The sequence below is a fragment of the Rhododendron vialii genome, chromosome 1a, assembly GCF_030253575.1.
Source record: "Rhododendron vialii isolate Sample 1 chromosome 1a, ASM3025357v1".
NCBI classification, from domain to species: domain Eukaryota; kingdom Viridiplantae; phylum Streptophyta; class Magnoliopsida; order Ericales; family Ericaceae; genus Rhododendron; species Rhododendron vialii.
The window spans coordinates 19,638,441-19,653,503 of NC_080557.1; the positions used below are offsets into that span (position 1 = coordinate 19,638,441).

The window sequence follows — 15,063 nt, forward strand, 5'->3', positions numbered from 1 at the left end:
CTTCCAAGATACTTAGCAATATGCATACCGAGCGTGTATTGATCTGTGCTCAAACCTAGTGGTGGCCATTTCGACCGACCCGTCCTTATCCAATCCGATCCCCGCCCTGAATGGGTTGGAGATTTGGGGATTTGTTCGGGGATCGGGTAAGACATGGAGATCTTTCAAAAAAAAAAAAAATCAGTGCTCATCTTAATAAACTTCAAATAAAATTAAGGACCATCTAAACATAACAATGGAAAGAACGAGGGATCATACACCCTTAAACTACCAAAAAAAGAAAGAAAGAAGCAAATCTATGCCGCCATGCCATCTGACTATGCCTAGCCTACAAATCACTGTTTGATAATGATTTTTCGTAATTGCCAAATCCAGGAATAAATCATCCCTAGTGCGCAATACATAGACACAATCATGAGAGGTAGGAATGGAAGTCTATCACCAAAAAGGACCGGATGCAGGAACTGTCCCCAAGTCTCCACAACCAAAAGACCCAATAGATAACTCTTCCCAATCCATCCGATAACAAACTCATCGTTATGTATGACGATGCCAGAACTTCCCTTTAAACCCAACTTACCACCTTTCTTCTGCCCCAGTGCTCTTGGGTTCGCTGCTATTTGAGAGAAATGAGAGGAAAATCCGAGCCACATGAAACTGGAGTGCAGAAGTAACAGCAACACTTTAATTGGGTACTCTTGGGCTTCAAATAGAAGAGGGAAAAGGGAGTAGCAAGACACTGCAAAACAAACAGTAACGCTAGTTTTAGCCGTTAAATTGGAAGTAAATACATTAAGGGAAATTTATATAAATGGTCCTTCTAGTTTCATCGGAGTCTCATTTTCGTCCTCCAAGTATCAATTACAAGTCTTTTGACCTTCAAATTTGATTTTCGTACCAAATTGGTCCAATTAATAACTTATGTCAGCCAAATTGGACGGAAAAAATCAGATTGATGGCGGTTTGGACATCGCAGTTCATACCAAATTGGTCCTATTGGTGACATCTGCCCTTAATTTGATTTTTTCTGTCAAGTTTAGCTGACAGACGTTATCAATTGAACAAACTTAGTATAAAAACCAAACTTGAAGGTTAAAAAAGTTGCAATTGATACTTGGAGGTCGAAAATGAAACTCGGGTGAAACTAAGAGGACCATTTCTATAAATTTCCCATACATTAATTGACACCTAATCCCCCATCATCCAAAATAACAAAATAAGAGTGGGTCAACAACATTCTTTTTTTCTTTTGGGGGAGAATAATAACATTCATTGGGCGCTAGCTTAATGTTCATCAAATGTTCCATTACAAGAAATATCCATGATGTTACTATTACACAGGCTTGGGTAACTCAACCCCAAAAGGTAGTTTGCATACTACACATCAAGTACACGTTACATCCTTTCGGACAAAAAAACATAACGTACACATGTTATGTGGGACTTTGCTTCATAGTAACTATTATATAAACTAAGAAAGCCCAATAAAGAATCTGCAACAAACCTACATACGGTCCATTTCAGCATCATTTATGCCATAAGTGTCAATACACTCGATGGTAGTTAAAATACCAATACATGAGGAATCATCTTGAGTATTGAAAGTACAGAAAATAAAAAGTATTTCCCACCAGGTACAGAAAATAAAAAGTATTTCTCACCTGGTCACCTCCAATTAATGAAACACCAAAACCAGAAATGAAACACCAAAACCAGAAAGTACCAAAAACCCTAAACCTAAGGGTATCCTATGAAAGTGCCCAAACCCTAGAGTATCCTATAAAAGTGCCTAAACCATAAGATATCCTATGAAAATGCCTAAACCCTAGGGTACTGTATGAAAGTGCCTAAATCGCTAAAACCCTATAAAAGGAAAGTTCATTCTAAAACCCCTATGAAAGTGCGTAAACCTAAACCCTAGGGCTCAATGAAAGTGCCTAAACTTAAAGCCTAGGGTATCCTAAACCCTAGGGTATCCTAAACTCTAAAATCCTAGGGCATCCTAAAACCCTAGGGTACCCTAAAATTCTATGGTATCCTAAAACCCTAAGGTACCCTAAGGTTTTAGGGTACCCTAAAACCCTAGGGTGACACTTCCATTAATGATAAATGCATTTTGCAAAAAGTGGACCTAGTGGTAATTAAGTATTCTATCTTAACTTAATGGGAAATACTTTTTATTTTCTGTACCTAGTGGTAATAATCCCCAATTAAATTCACAATACCTTGTTATATTCAGTATTCAGTAGTATGCCTTTTTTTTTGGCTACCGGTTTCATAGTACGTACAATGCAGAGATTACTCATTTCAGAGGTTCTTCTAGACAAAACAAGATCAAGTCATACACTTCCTGCACCATGATAGGGCAAAACTGTCAAACACCCTTTCAGGCTTTCACAAGAGTGAAAATTTTCACAATTCCCTCACATGAAGTTTTGACTAGAAGTTATAAGTAGTCGATCCACCTGAAATTTTTGTTCTCTTAGTTTTCTCCAGACTCTAGGACTGGGAACCAAATTCCAAACACTGTGAGTGCTGAATGCAAATTCATGGACATTTCTTGCTTTTGCATCACATTTGTGCTTTCCCAATGACATAATCAAGTACAGATCAACATGAAAATTTAACAGCCAAGGGGTGCAATTGATAGAAATTAGAGGCAGAAAATCTGGAAAATGGAAGCATGTTTTTTCTAATATTTATCTCTCTTTTCATTTAGTTTTTGAGGAGAGGGAGAAAGAGACTTGGGGCGGGAAGATGAGATCTACATGCAAAATCATGAAGCTAATCTTATTCTGTTCTCTGTTACTGTAAAAATGATGCACCTAAAAAAAGAAAGAAAAGAAGCATAAAAAAGGATGCCAGTGTCAGATTCATAACAATTGAAAAGATTCAACCTGTGATTTTTCATACAGTTGAATAAACAAAAATGGAATCACTATTTATCAGATCAGATCAGAGAGGCCTAAGCTGAGGTGGTGCCACCTGGTTTGGTTCAGCCACCAGGTGCCTAGACAGTCCTTCATTTCATGGATGGCCTGTTGGGACAGATTATCAACCAAGGAAAGACAAGCAAATTGGGGAATCACTAAAGAAGTGACTTGTGCTTATGCATTCTGTGTAGCTATTCCTATCAGGTGTGGAAAATGGTATTCCAAAAATGTGATTTTCAGGGATCTGCTAGGAAACTGAGGAGGTGCTGGAGTGGTCTTCTAGAAGGGGACAATGAGAATCTGCTAAAAGCTCGATTTTAAAGCTTTCCTTCTCAGCATGCGTCTACCACATATAAAGGGGAGAAGCTACAGACCTTTCCAGCAGAAGAAAAAAAAAGGCCACTAAACAGAAAGGCCCTATACACCATTGAAAAGTTCAAACCAATCTAAAAATTGATCAAGAGAAGGATTATATTCTCTCTTTTCCCAACTATACAAGCTATTCACCAAAAAACTTTTGATTTTAAATAAAGGTTTTTCCACCCCTTCAAACATCTTTAGCTTGTTCGTTTGGGGGTTTTAAAACCCCTGCGCTCCTTCAAAACCCAAACAAACAAGCCCCTTGAGGTTCTCTCACGCCAAATAATCCACATCAAGCAAAGAGGAACCATGGCCCAAACGCGCTGTCTTCTCTTTCCCACCCTAGCACACCTCTCCATGCGATAAGGAGTTCTGTTACACTCCTCGACATAACCCATTTCAACCCAAACCACGATAATACCAAGCACCGAAGTTCCCACGCCATTGAACAATGGATAAGAAGATGATTGACCGTCTCCACATCCCTTTTGCACATACAACACCACTTCACAACTATTTGCCGCCTCTAATCAAGTTATCTATAGTAAGGATCTTGCCTTGATCTGCACACCATACCAAAAAACTCACCTTTACTGGCACGGCGGCACCATTGTTTTCCAAATAGCAAGCCACAGGAGGGATGTATTACCATTACCACAGAAAGCTTGATAATATGACTTCACCTGAAAAGAGCCTGAACTGGAAAGATTCCATTGCATCTCATCCTCTCGTCCTCCTATCCGTTGATTACCATAAACTCTAGCAAGCAAAGCCAACAAATCCTCCTCCTCCGCAAGCGAATTCCCATACTGTAGCCTCGTCATTAATAAGAAGATAATCAGAAATGGGCACATCCCTATCACAAGTCAAACGATAAATACTTGGAAAGGACTTCCTCAAGCTTACATCCCCACATGGAACCCAAAATCTGAGTAATATCCTCAATATCAACCACCGCACCTACCGGGATCATCTCTGACTTTTCCAGGTTTACCTTTAGACCAGACACTGCCTCAAAGCAAAGAAGGACACACCAGAGACAGCCCAACTGCATCGGATCCGCATTGCAAAATACCGAAGTGTCATCAGCATAAAGAATGTGTGAAACCATGAACCCCAAACTGTCCTCTCTTCCCACCTCAAAGCCTTGAAGGAAACCGCCTTGCACTGCTTTTTGAATCATCCGACTGGACACTTCCATGAACAAAATAAAAAGAAGAGGAGAAAGAGGATCTCCTTGACGTAAACCTCTAGAAGTTTGAAAAAAGCCGGTTGGAATCCCATTTACCAAAATTGACATTATGACAGGCTATGCACATTTCGATCCATTTCCTCCAAAGTTCTCCAAAACCCATCCGTTCCATAACGCAGATCAAAAAATCCCAATTAACATGATCATATGCCTTCTCAATGCCTAACTTGCACACTATTCCGGGTGTACCACTCTTCAATCTCGAAACAACACATTCATTTGCGATAAAGACCGCATCTAGAATTTGTCTTCCCCGATCAAAAGCATTTTGTGATTCCAAAACAACTTTCCCCACCAAATTCTTCAAGCGAACCGCCAACACTTTTGCCAGCAACTTATAGGCTCCCCCTAGTAAACTGATAGGTCTGAAATCCCGTATGTCTTCTGATCCTCCCTTTTTTGGAATCAAGCCCACGAAAGAGGCGTTCAAACTCCTTTCAAACTCCCCGAAAGTCCAAAAGTTTTGGAACATACCCATTATTTCCACCCCCAACATTTATGGAAAAAAGCCGACAACATACCATCTGCTTCTGGTGCTTGTCTCCATTCAGCAACTTTAAAGTAGCCACCACTTCCACCTCATCAAACGGCCTCTCCAACCAAGTGCCTCCTCCATCGAAATAGCATCCAACTCCAAACCATCTATCCGTAGACGATTCACCCCCTCCCTCAACAAACGCACGTAAAAGTTAGCAATCCCATTTTTTTTTATCTCCTCATCATTCTCCAAGATGCTTTCTCCTACTTTAATTTTACCAATAAAATTATTCCTCCGATTAAAATTAGCCATCCTATCAAAGAAACGAGTATTCCTGTCCCCTTCTTTCAACCAAAGGTTCACGGACTTTTGTCTCCAACTAATTTCTTCGAATTTCGCAATTTTTCCAAATTCTTCTTTAGCACTATCCCTCAAGACCTTCTCCTCCTCCCTAAGAGCCCGAACTTGTTCCTCTACATCCCAACGGCAAATTTCATCAATAACCTTGGCTTTTTGAACCTCCAACTGCCCAGAGACCTCGGAGTTCCATTTACGCAAATTTTCTTTCAACATTTTCAACTTTCTTGCTAAAACAAAACTCGGCTTCCCCATCACTGAATAATTACTCCACCACTCACCCACCATTTCCACGAAACCCTCAACCAACAACCACATATATTTGAATCTAAACGGAGTTCTTCCTTGCCGAATACCCCCACTTACTAACTAAATAGGACTGTGATCCAAAATAGGTCTTGGAAGAGAAAATTGAGCCACATTAGAAAATGAAAACCCAAGTTACAGAGAATAAGAACAGATCAGTGCGCGACAAATAACTGTGAAATCAAACCAAACCAAGTAGTGGGTCCACAAGCTCCAACTCATTTATGAAATCTGTGAATCTTCTCATATCATTTGAAATAGAGTTACGTCCCACTTTCTCAAATGGGAAACGAACTGCATTAAACGCCACCACCGGAGCATCCCATCTAAACGCCACCGCCGATAGCTCATCCCACAACTCTCCCATTCCAGCTTAGGATTTTAATCTTCATGAAAAGATTGAGCACTGTAACCTCTTCAACTCCCTCACCCCTTTCTATTTTTGCTCCCACTTTTCTTCGTTTCTGGTACTGCTCCCTTCCTCCATCTTTCTTCAATATCCGTGAAAGGCTGCGTCGTTCTTTCTTCAAAACCATCGAAAGACACACCTAAAAATTTGCTAACTCCATTAATCCTCTTCAAAACCCATTAGAGACTTCTTGTGACATCCCACTCGTTAGTACATCTGCATCGTTCCATCTCCCCTCCTACTCCCTAACAAGTGGATTAAACACATCATTACTCACTAACAACCGATCATCTGTTTCGTCCTGCATCCACCCCAAATGATTAAACAAATCCTCATTCTGCCTTTCCCCAAACCAGCAATTCCCCATCATCCAACCCAGCATTGGGTACTAGTTCCATCCCCCTTGAACTCACATCCCCCTTCCCGACCTCACTCAACCAGCCCCTATCCACCGTACCCATATCCACCCCCTTTCCCATCTCCAAATCTGACCACTGTTGCCCTTGTCGCTGCCCGAAAGAACACCCTCACCTCCACAACTAACCTCCACCACCCTCTCATCCTCATTCAATATTGAAGCTGACACCGAATTCCCCAAAGGAGATTCAACCAAAGACGAGCATTTCTTCAAACAAACACCAGAGCCCCCTTCTTCCAAAAACGAAAAAGGAGGAAGAGAAGGATTTAAACAGTGAGGAATCATACATACCTAACTGTAATCCAACGCTCACCTAGGATGTGCGACCCCATCATCGTTCCTTCCTCCATTGTCTATTCGTCGCAGAATTTCAACTGGGCCATTTCGATCTTCACCGATTGTTTCCACCCTGTTATTATCTCCGGTAGAAACACCCCTTTAAAACTTGTCCCTCCACCTGGGTCTCCTATTCTGGCCCATTTTCTGCTTTTGATCTCAACCAATCTGGACTTAACAGGCCTTTTAAATAAAAAGGCCCATTTTGCATCTGATCCACTGCTGTTAATAATGTTGTAATGAGCTGGTTTTTGCTTTCCCATCCCCTCATTAAACTGGCCCAACATATTATGAAACCGACCCACATATGAAGGCCCAGAACCACCCCTATTCAAGGATTCAAAATTCGAAAAAACCCTGGGCCCGTAAGACTCCCCAACCGTATCCCCACCACTCGTATAACGACAGTAACCGCCACGCGTCATCCCCCTCCTTCCTCTCCCCTCCTCACCACCACATGTAATCCAGTCACGTCCTCCATCCCCTCCCCTGTCCACCTTAAAACAAGTTGAAATACCACTTTTGGCCCCTTCTCTACCCATAAAGGTAGTTCAAACAGCCAACCCCCCATCGCCACCTTCACACTCGCCGGGATCTTTGCCGGTGCAGCCGTCACCGCGATTCTGGCCCAACGGAAATGTGTTCGTTTCTTCGTTTCATCATCCACCCTCATTCATCCACCACAGAAATCTCCAATCTCTCTGAACACTTCAAAATCCAAAGGTGTAAAGGGAAACCTAAAACCCTCACCCATAGTCCATACCTTCGCTGCAACCTCCCCCTTTTTCACACAACACCCCAATTGGCGACCACCATTCCAATTCCACTCTCCTATCTCCAAAACTCCATCTACCCCTCAAGACTCGTGCTTCCTCCACCAACGGCAGAGTAAACAGGAAACAAGCTCCACCCAACTCTAAAGCTTGGACCCCAGCTGTCACTTTCCAATTTCTCTGAGCCCACCTCTGTATTTCCATGGCTGATGGCAGATTCGTCACCCCCTCCTCCAGCCTTCCCACCAAACAACTCCCTAGGAAACTCATAGAACTCTCTGTAGATTCCACCAGAACTTCTACATCACACCCCTTATGTATCTTCCTCTTCTCCTTTACCGCCACCGTGTTGTCCGGCCAACCCCCAATATTTGTCACATCCTTGATCCGCACAACTCCAGCAGCACCACATACCAAAACTTCCCACTGTCTCTCACCTCCACCTCAGCCAAAAACCTCCTTCAAGGAGCAGACAAGACATACCTTCACTCTCCTTACTAAACCCCCAAAACTACGAGCAAACTCCTTATCATACCCTGAAGATGCATCTTGCAGGGCTAGACACAGCCACTGAAGCTCGATTTCCTTCACCCACACCTCCCTTCCCACTAGCAGTCAAGTCGGTAACGACATAGTAGACCAAGGGCTTGTAGGGCTGGACAAATGTTACCAATACAGCAGAAAACATAAACCTGAAGAAAGAGTGGGATTTACCTAAAGATTTCCTAGCAATTTGAGGAGTAGAGCTGTTCCAAAGCTCTGGCCTAGTTTTTAAGATTTGTTTTCAAGTCTCTGTGAAATAGTGGGTTAGATTTCCTTGGTATTATTTTGGCGTAGCCCGTGTATGGTTTTCTCAAGGATATTCCCTTGGCCTAAGTAATTCTTTTAATAACAACTATCTTACCCCAAAAAATGCTTGAGAAAAAATCCCAGATTTGCCCCCCATTTCATGTCCTCCATTTGGTTGCTCAGAAAAGAAAATTCTGAAATATAATCCTATTAGACTGAAAATCAATCACCAGATCCGCTTGACTTGTCTTGTCTTTGGATCCTTAAATTTTTTGAATCTCTTAGCATAACACCTGGTTTGGACTTCAATCAGCTCTCTTATTGTAGTTGAGAGAATCACATCAATTATTTTGAAATAACAAGTGAATGTACGCATTTGGTCTCTCTCTCTCTCTCTCTCTCTCTCTCTCTCTCTCTCTCTCTCTCTCTCTCTCCAAAATACAAATGACAAATCCCCTACTTCCACACTAAAGCTATATGCATAGTGATTCCATTTCTGTGTAAGTTATAAACGAACAGCTCCCTCCCTCCCTCTCTCGAAAATATGATTGACAAATTCCCTACTTCCACACTAAAGCTATATACATGGTGATTCCATTTTTGTGTAAATTTAAAACGAACGGTAAGTCCTTGGCAACATATCAACCTTCACAGGGATATGTTACTTTTGCCAATCAAGAAAAATAAAAAACCTTCACAGGGATATGTTACTTTTGCCGATCAAGAAAAATAAAAAACCTTCACAGGGATATTACAAGATACAGGCGTCAACTATACAAATACTTTTGTTAGCTCTCTTACATGCTAAACGTAGAAGGCATACTAGTTGACGACAACAATTGCACTAGTGGTAGACTGGTAGGGCAACAGCAAAACGTGACAAGGCCTTCTAACCCAAGAACCGCATCGTGTTCAAAAAGAGTTTTTTCAGAGAAACGAAAGACGCAATTTTTCCTGATTAGTGATGTTGTAAGAATAGTCCATAGAACAAATTCATGATATGAGGAATAATAATCAATTGGGTTGCGTGCTGATTGAAGGGGTAACACAGTCTAAGGTTTAGGTCGAGCTTATTGTACTGGCATAAGCAATGGGATCAAGATCTCAACCAACTCCTACCAACCAAGGACAAAATCCTCTATTGATGATTGATCTCGGAAAGATCCAGTGCATTCCAGTGACTATAACTATAAAAACAAGAACTCCCAGTGCATTCCAGTACCTTTTAGAAAAGTTCAACCACAAACTTCTTGGACTAAGCTCCTCTCATTGCACAATGTGAACACCTCCCACCAATCTCTATGTTCTTAATAACATCCCAAGGGCTCTAATACCCTATGAATCTCCCAATCATTGCAATATTAATAGACTCAACCCAACCACTGAAAGGAATTCCAAGAGTTTGGAGTTCCAGTCATGAGCAAATATAATCTGGGCACTCAATTTCAGCATAGAGTATTGAACAAATGAAAACAAGAAATAAAAGGGTCTAACAAGATTCATAGTGCTCCTTGCAAGGGCTTGCACACTTGCGTGTTTCAACTTTTTTATCCACAGAAAAATATTTTTAAAAATGATGTATGCATCTGTTCATTCTCTTTGTTTATTGCAACAGGTTTTCATTTTTGTATCTCAATGCTGCAATTTATAAGTCCCCTTTCAAAGAGATAACAAATTAGTAAGAAATATACCTATCGACAACAAGAAGTAATGACTCGCATCTTCCATGCTCTGAATTGCAACAATAGCAAGGGGAATAACGAAGTGGAGAGATGCCTTCTCGTGAACATGCCAGCCAAACAAAAACCCACATGTGTATGCATAGGCAACCCATCTAGTGATCATTCTGGGCTGAGGATCCCTCCAAGCCTTTACCAGACATGGAACTAAGGAAAGCAGGACCAAGACAAAGGTAATCAATGGAGTGACCTGGAATCTCATCACAGATAAATTCAAGTAGACAATTAGTTCTTGCATAATTGTGATGCCAAACTGTTGGCCATAACTCACAAACCACCATCGCACCAAAAAGATTTATCGATAGGGTAACCATTTTTACAAGCTTATAAGGTAAGAAAATTAAGAACCGGAAATGCAATGTTTCAATGTTTTTCTCTCAAAAGAACATATAGAGGCCTGCAAGTAATCTATGTTAAGGAAACTGTGTTGCAAGTAACCTGAGGCAACATTAAAAGAGCGGTTAATAGTGTAGACACAGCAATTGATCACTGATGCACTGTAGGAACAATAACACATGCTGAATGAAATTACCGTGGGTAGAACAGCGAATGGAGAGGAATCGCCCACTAGTCCACCAGTAAATGAAGCTGTTGGTGCTTGTATGATGAATCCCAATTTCAGAAGCACAAAAGCCAGCCCTTTATCTAAGAGTATATAGAACACCCAAAAATTTGGAGCCCAATAGGCATGGCAGAGCCCTCTACCGAAAGGAAACATGCGGCCAAGAACTTGTTGGATCTGCAATTCACTATGATACGTGTTACTGCATAACTTACAACATAGAGGGAGAACTTGTGATACGCCCATAATTAGGTGGATTATTCCATTGTCAGTAGCTACATAATTGCAATGATGAGGCTTGATTGAATCATATTATAGAATGAACCCCATGTACTGAAAATGAATGCAGCCAACAATCACAAGCCTGGGTGACCAAATCAAATTCCTCTCTGAGTCTCTCTATACCCCAATTTGATTACATCCATAAACTAATAGCTACACTAATAGTTACATTCAGGTAGCAATGGTTTCACAAAATTTCCGTAATATAACATCAAATAAAAAGAACACTGTCAACCATATCAACTGTCATACAAATTTTCTTGAACCCACATCTTACAGTTTATAATAACTAGAACACAGAGGCATTACCTGTCCATAATACACAAAAATGGTCAAATGTGCCACCACAACCACCAACCACCCAAACCCCCTTACCAACCCCTACCGCAACAAATATGCTAGGTAAGTCAGCCACCACAAACAAGTGCTTAAATCACAATACCACAGCAAAAACAAACTCACCCATCAAGTCCTTCCCCTCCTCCAACCATGGCCGCAACAACAATGCCACGATAATCCACTTGTACTGAAAAATATGTATGCTCAACAATTAGCCGGCCAGTCAAATAAACAACCTAAACCCACCTAAGAATTCTCTCTCTAGACCCCAATTTCCTTGTCAAACTTCGAATTCAAGTCAAATTAGTGGTTACATTAAGGTTGCAGTGTACTACTACGCTCCTCAATCTTCCAAAAAGAAGATCAGTAATACAAATAACCAGAATCATTCCAACTTCATATTTAAAACACCCATTTTTGTACTTCATATAATCACTAAAGCACGGGAGAATTACCTGTCCATAATACACAAACGGCCCATAAGCCGCCACAAAAACCGCCACAACGACCGTCCCCATTATCACCAACCGCCCGAAGCCCCTCACCAACCCTCCGCGGCAGTAATGCCGCAACAAATACACGAAATAAACCGGCGCAGCCACAGCAAACAAGTGTTTAAAACACAGTAACACGGCGAAAGCAAACCCACCCATCAAGTCCTTCCCATCTTCCAACCACGACAGCGACAGCAGCAACAATCCCAAGAGAAACCCATTGTACTGAAAATGCATGTGGTCAACAATCAACAACCCGGGGTTCCAAACAACCAAAACCCACATCAGATTCCTCTCTCTGGACCCCAATTTCTTACCCAACCGATGAATGCCGTAAACGAGAACAGAATCGGCGAGGATAACTGTGAGTCTGTGGAAGACGATGAGTGAAGGGGAGGAGTTATCGAGGCCGTCGTGGAGGTGTAGGATGGTGGGGTCGAGTAGGAGGCGGGCGAAGAGTGAGAGGAAACGCTCGAAGTGGGCGAAGAAGGGAGGGTAGTCGAGGGTCCATGGGCTGGTGTGGTCGGAGTACCAGTGGGAGAGAGGAAGGGAGTGGGTTAGGGCAAGCCAGTGACGGTGGACCTCGAAATCGGTGCTGTGGTAGGAGGGCATAAGGAGGAGCTTGATGCAGGTGGCCACGGCGGCGTACCAGGCGAGATGACCGGAATTGGGGTTGGGTTTTGTAGCAGCGTTTGGGATCTGGGTTTTTGTGGGTGTCATGTTTTTTCTTCTCCTCTTTCATAACAGGTGTGTCATGGTTGGGCTTGGGGCGAAGTTATCGATCCCGTACCGTACCGGCAAGAAAACGGAATCCGCAGCAAGATGTTCCGTTCCGACTGAAATACCGTTCAATCCCGGTCGTTCAAGGGTTTTCTTCTCCGAATTGAAATCCCATATTTCATCGGTGGCAATGATTCTGTTGAGTTTTCAAATGGCGTTCCAAATGCACCACCACACTCGACAGTTTTCACTATTATTATTATTTTTATTATTAAAACTTGGAGGTGTTCGGAAAAAAACAATATCATTAAGAGGAATATACAGTAATTAAGGAGAACTTAAATAGAGGTACTATCCTACATTGATACTTAAGTTTTAATTCTCGTAGTTTTGAAAACTTATGTTTTCATCATGAAATTTAAATAATATTCATTTAGTCCTTAATAATTTTTTACATTTTAATAGAGTCGTTGCTCTTTGGGCTAAGGGGGCGTTCCACTTTTTTCCTAAAAGTACTTTTTAAAAAAGAAGACAATTTCAAATTCAAAAATTATGTATTTATGCAAATAATTTTTCTACCAATATGGATCTTATTTGATAGATCTCATTGAGATCTTTAAACCTATGCAAAAAAAAAATCAAAATATTATTTTTCATTTTCATAATATATGAGTTTGACATTACCTTTTTAAAAAAAAAGAAGGTTTAGAAAGAAAACGAAACAGACTCTAAATTAGCTCAATATTTGGCAAAATGATTGTGCACGAGCGTGCCAGAAAAGAATAGAATTTATCATTTTCAGATTAACTCAAAATAGCTAATTTAATCAGGCAATTGTGTTATCCGTTCGATTACCTCAATTAAGAGGATTTTCCTAAAGATATCAGGCCCCGTTCTGGAACTGAAAATAAGTACTTATTTTTTAAGAAGACAATTTTAAGCTACAAAATAATGTGTTTGCGCAAATAATTTTCCTAGCAATATGGATCTTGTTTGAAAGATCTCGTCGAGATCTTTTATATGATGCAAAAAAAATAAAAAAAAATTTTTATTTATTTACATTATTATTGAGTTTGAAAATGTGAAACAAGTACTTATTTTTTTAAGAAGGTGTTCTGGAACGGGGCCTCAATCAAATAATAGATTGACGCTCTTCAATCAGAAAAGATAACTGAATATAAACAAGCTTGAATTTAATCGAAAACAAGTTTATATATAATTACTCTTAAGATTTCTATAAGAATAATACAGGAATACAGACACACTTGAATTGAATCGAAAGCAGACCTATACTTGACTACTCTTTGGCAAGAAAAAGACAGAAAGATGTAAGATAACTCGAATTTAATCAAAAGTGTGCTTATATTCAAATAAGTCTTCAAACTTGCAAAATACTAAACTATAGCTAAATTACTCTAAGTCCTAAACTACTTTAGATCTTTGAGCAACCATTTTGTGTGGATTGTCAGATGATGAATTTTTGTCGGGGGGTTCTCAATTCAATTGTCTCTTCTATTTATAGACGATGAGTCTGTCTTTAACCTGCATTCTTCATGTTTTCTTTTGATGCCCTTGTCTTCGTTCAAATTTGATTCAAAACATTTTCCATTCCCTCCAAAAACGGTTGCAAAGGTCTTCGAACTATCGCTTGACTGGGTCTTCTCAGAAAACTCTTCTCCTTCCACGCTTGTTGATGTTAATCGTGGCTAACTTCTGGGTAGTGGATTCCTGTTTTTGTGCAACATGAATTAGTGCTTCGAGATAAATTATTCAGATGATTCACTACAAGCATAACTGATTTCTCCCATGAAATAGGGTGCTAATGACATTCGCTCGATGGTTTTAAGTGTTCATCAACAGTTGTGCTTAATTATTATCTTAATATCTATCCTTTGATGACCAAATGTGGTCGTTTCAAATTTAAACAATACTGTATAGTACTAAAAGAATATCGGCTGGGGCATCGTTTCTACAGCCGATACATTGAACCAGTGGAATCCCACAGCCGTGATATCAATTCAACGGTCGTGGAATCCTGTTGTTTCCTGTTTAATCTATTGCATGCTACTTACAGCTCTAGCTCACCATATTAATTGCTTAAGGTTAAAAACGAATTATTTGTTTAGAATTAAATAAAGCAGGCATATATCTTATGTTGAATGACTATGGGCTAGTCTTACAACTGGGTGAAAAGGGGTGCCTAACACATTCCCCTTATCATACCTTTGGCTCCCGTACTCGGAATCTCTATCTATTTTTTCTAGTTTTTATAAACTAGGTGGCGACTCTATTTTGATGATAACCGTTATCGTGTGGAGATGTTCCTAGCCATGGGAATATTCACGATCCTGGTTTATGAAGTGGAATTGAACAAAGAGAATATCTGTATGGCAATGCCCTGCTCAGAAGGTATCTACAGTCCTTCGTCTTTTTTGAAGTGGGTTGTTAATGCTCTGTTAGGGGAAAAAATAAACAAATTTGTTTCAATTCTAGAGAAATTGCTTGCATTAAGAATG

The 15,063-nt window shown here is 40.5% G+C and overlaps 1 protein-coding gene and 1 long non-coding RNA gene across 2 annotated transcripts; both read right to left on the minus strand.

Annotated features, from left to right (window-relative positions):
* Positions 1–187: 187 nt before the first annotated feature.
* On the minus strand, positions 188–12,798 carry LOC131318938 (probable dolichyl pyrophosphate Glc1Man9GlcNAc2 alpha-1,3-glucosyltransferase). The gene is made up of 4 exons (XM_058348995.1): positions 11,789–12,798; positions 10,683–10,889; positions 10,103–10,340; positions 188–739 (listed from the first exon to the last, which is right to left on the minus strand). Exons 1-4 carry the CDS (start codon positions 12,545–12,547, stop codon positions 336–338), a joined length of 1,608 nt encoding a protein of 535 aa, XP_058204978.1. The 5' UTR covers positions 12,548–12,798; the 3' UTR covers positions 188–335.
* Positions 5,287–9,614, minus strand: LOC131318945 (uncharacterized). Its single transcript, XR_009197839.1, has 2 exons — positions 9,104–9,614; positions 5,287–9,057 (listed from the first exon to the last, which is right to left on the minus strand). It is a non-coding gene; the product is annotated as an uncharacterized LOC131318945 (long non-coding RNA).
* Positions 12,799–15,063: the final 2,265 nt, after the last annotated feature.

Excerpts from the sequence above, each read along its gene's own strand:
- LOC131318938 (XM_058348995.1), bottom strand. The coding sequence starts at position 12,547 with ATGACACCCACAAAAACCCAGATCCCAAACGCTGCTACAAAACCCAAC. Across the intron at positions 10,341-10,682 it reads CATTCGCTGTTCTACCCACG|GTCACTCCATTGATTACCTT; the intron begins GTAATTTCATTC and ends ATGAGATTCCAG. Across the intron at positions 740-10,102 it reads TTACTTCTTGTTGTCGATAG|TGTCTTGCTACTCCCTTTTC; the intron begins GTATATTTCTTA and ends TTTGTTTTGCAG.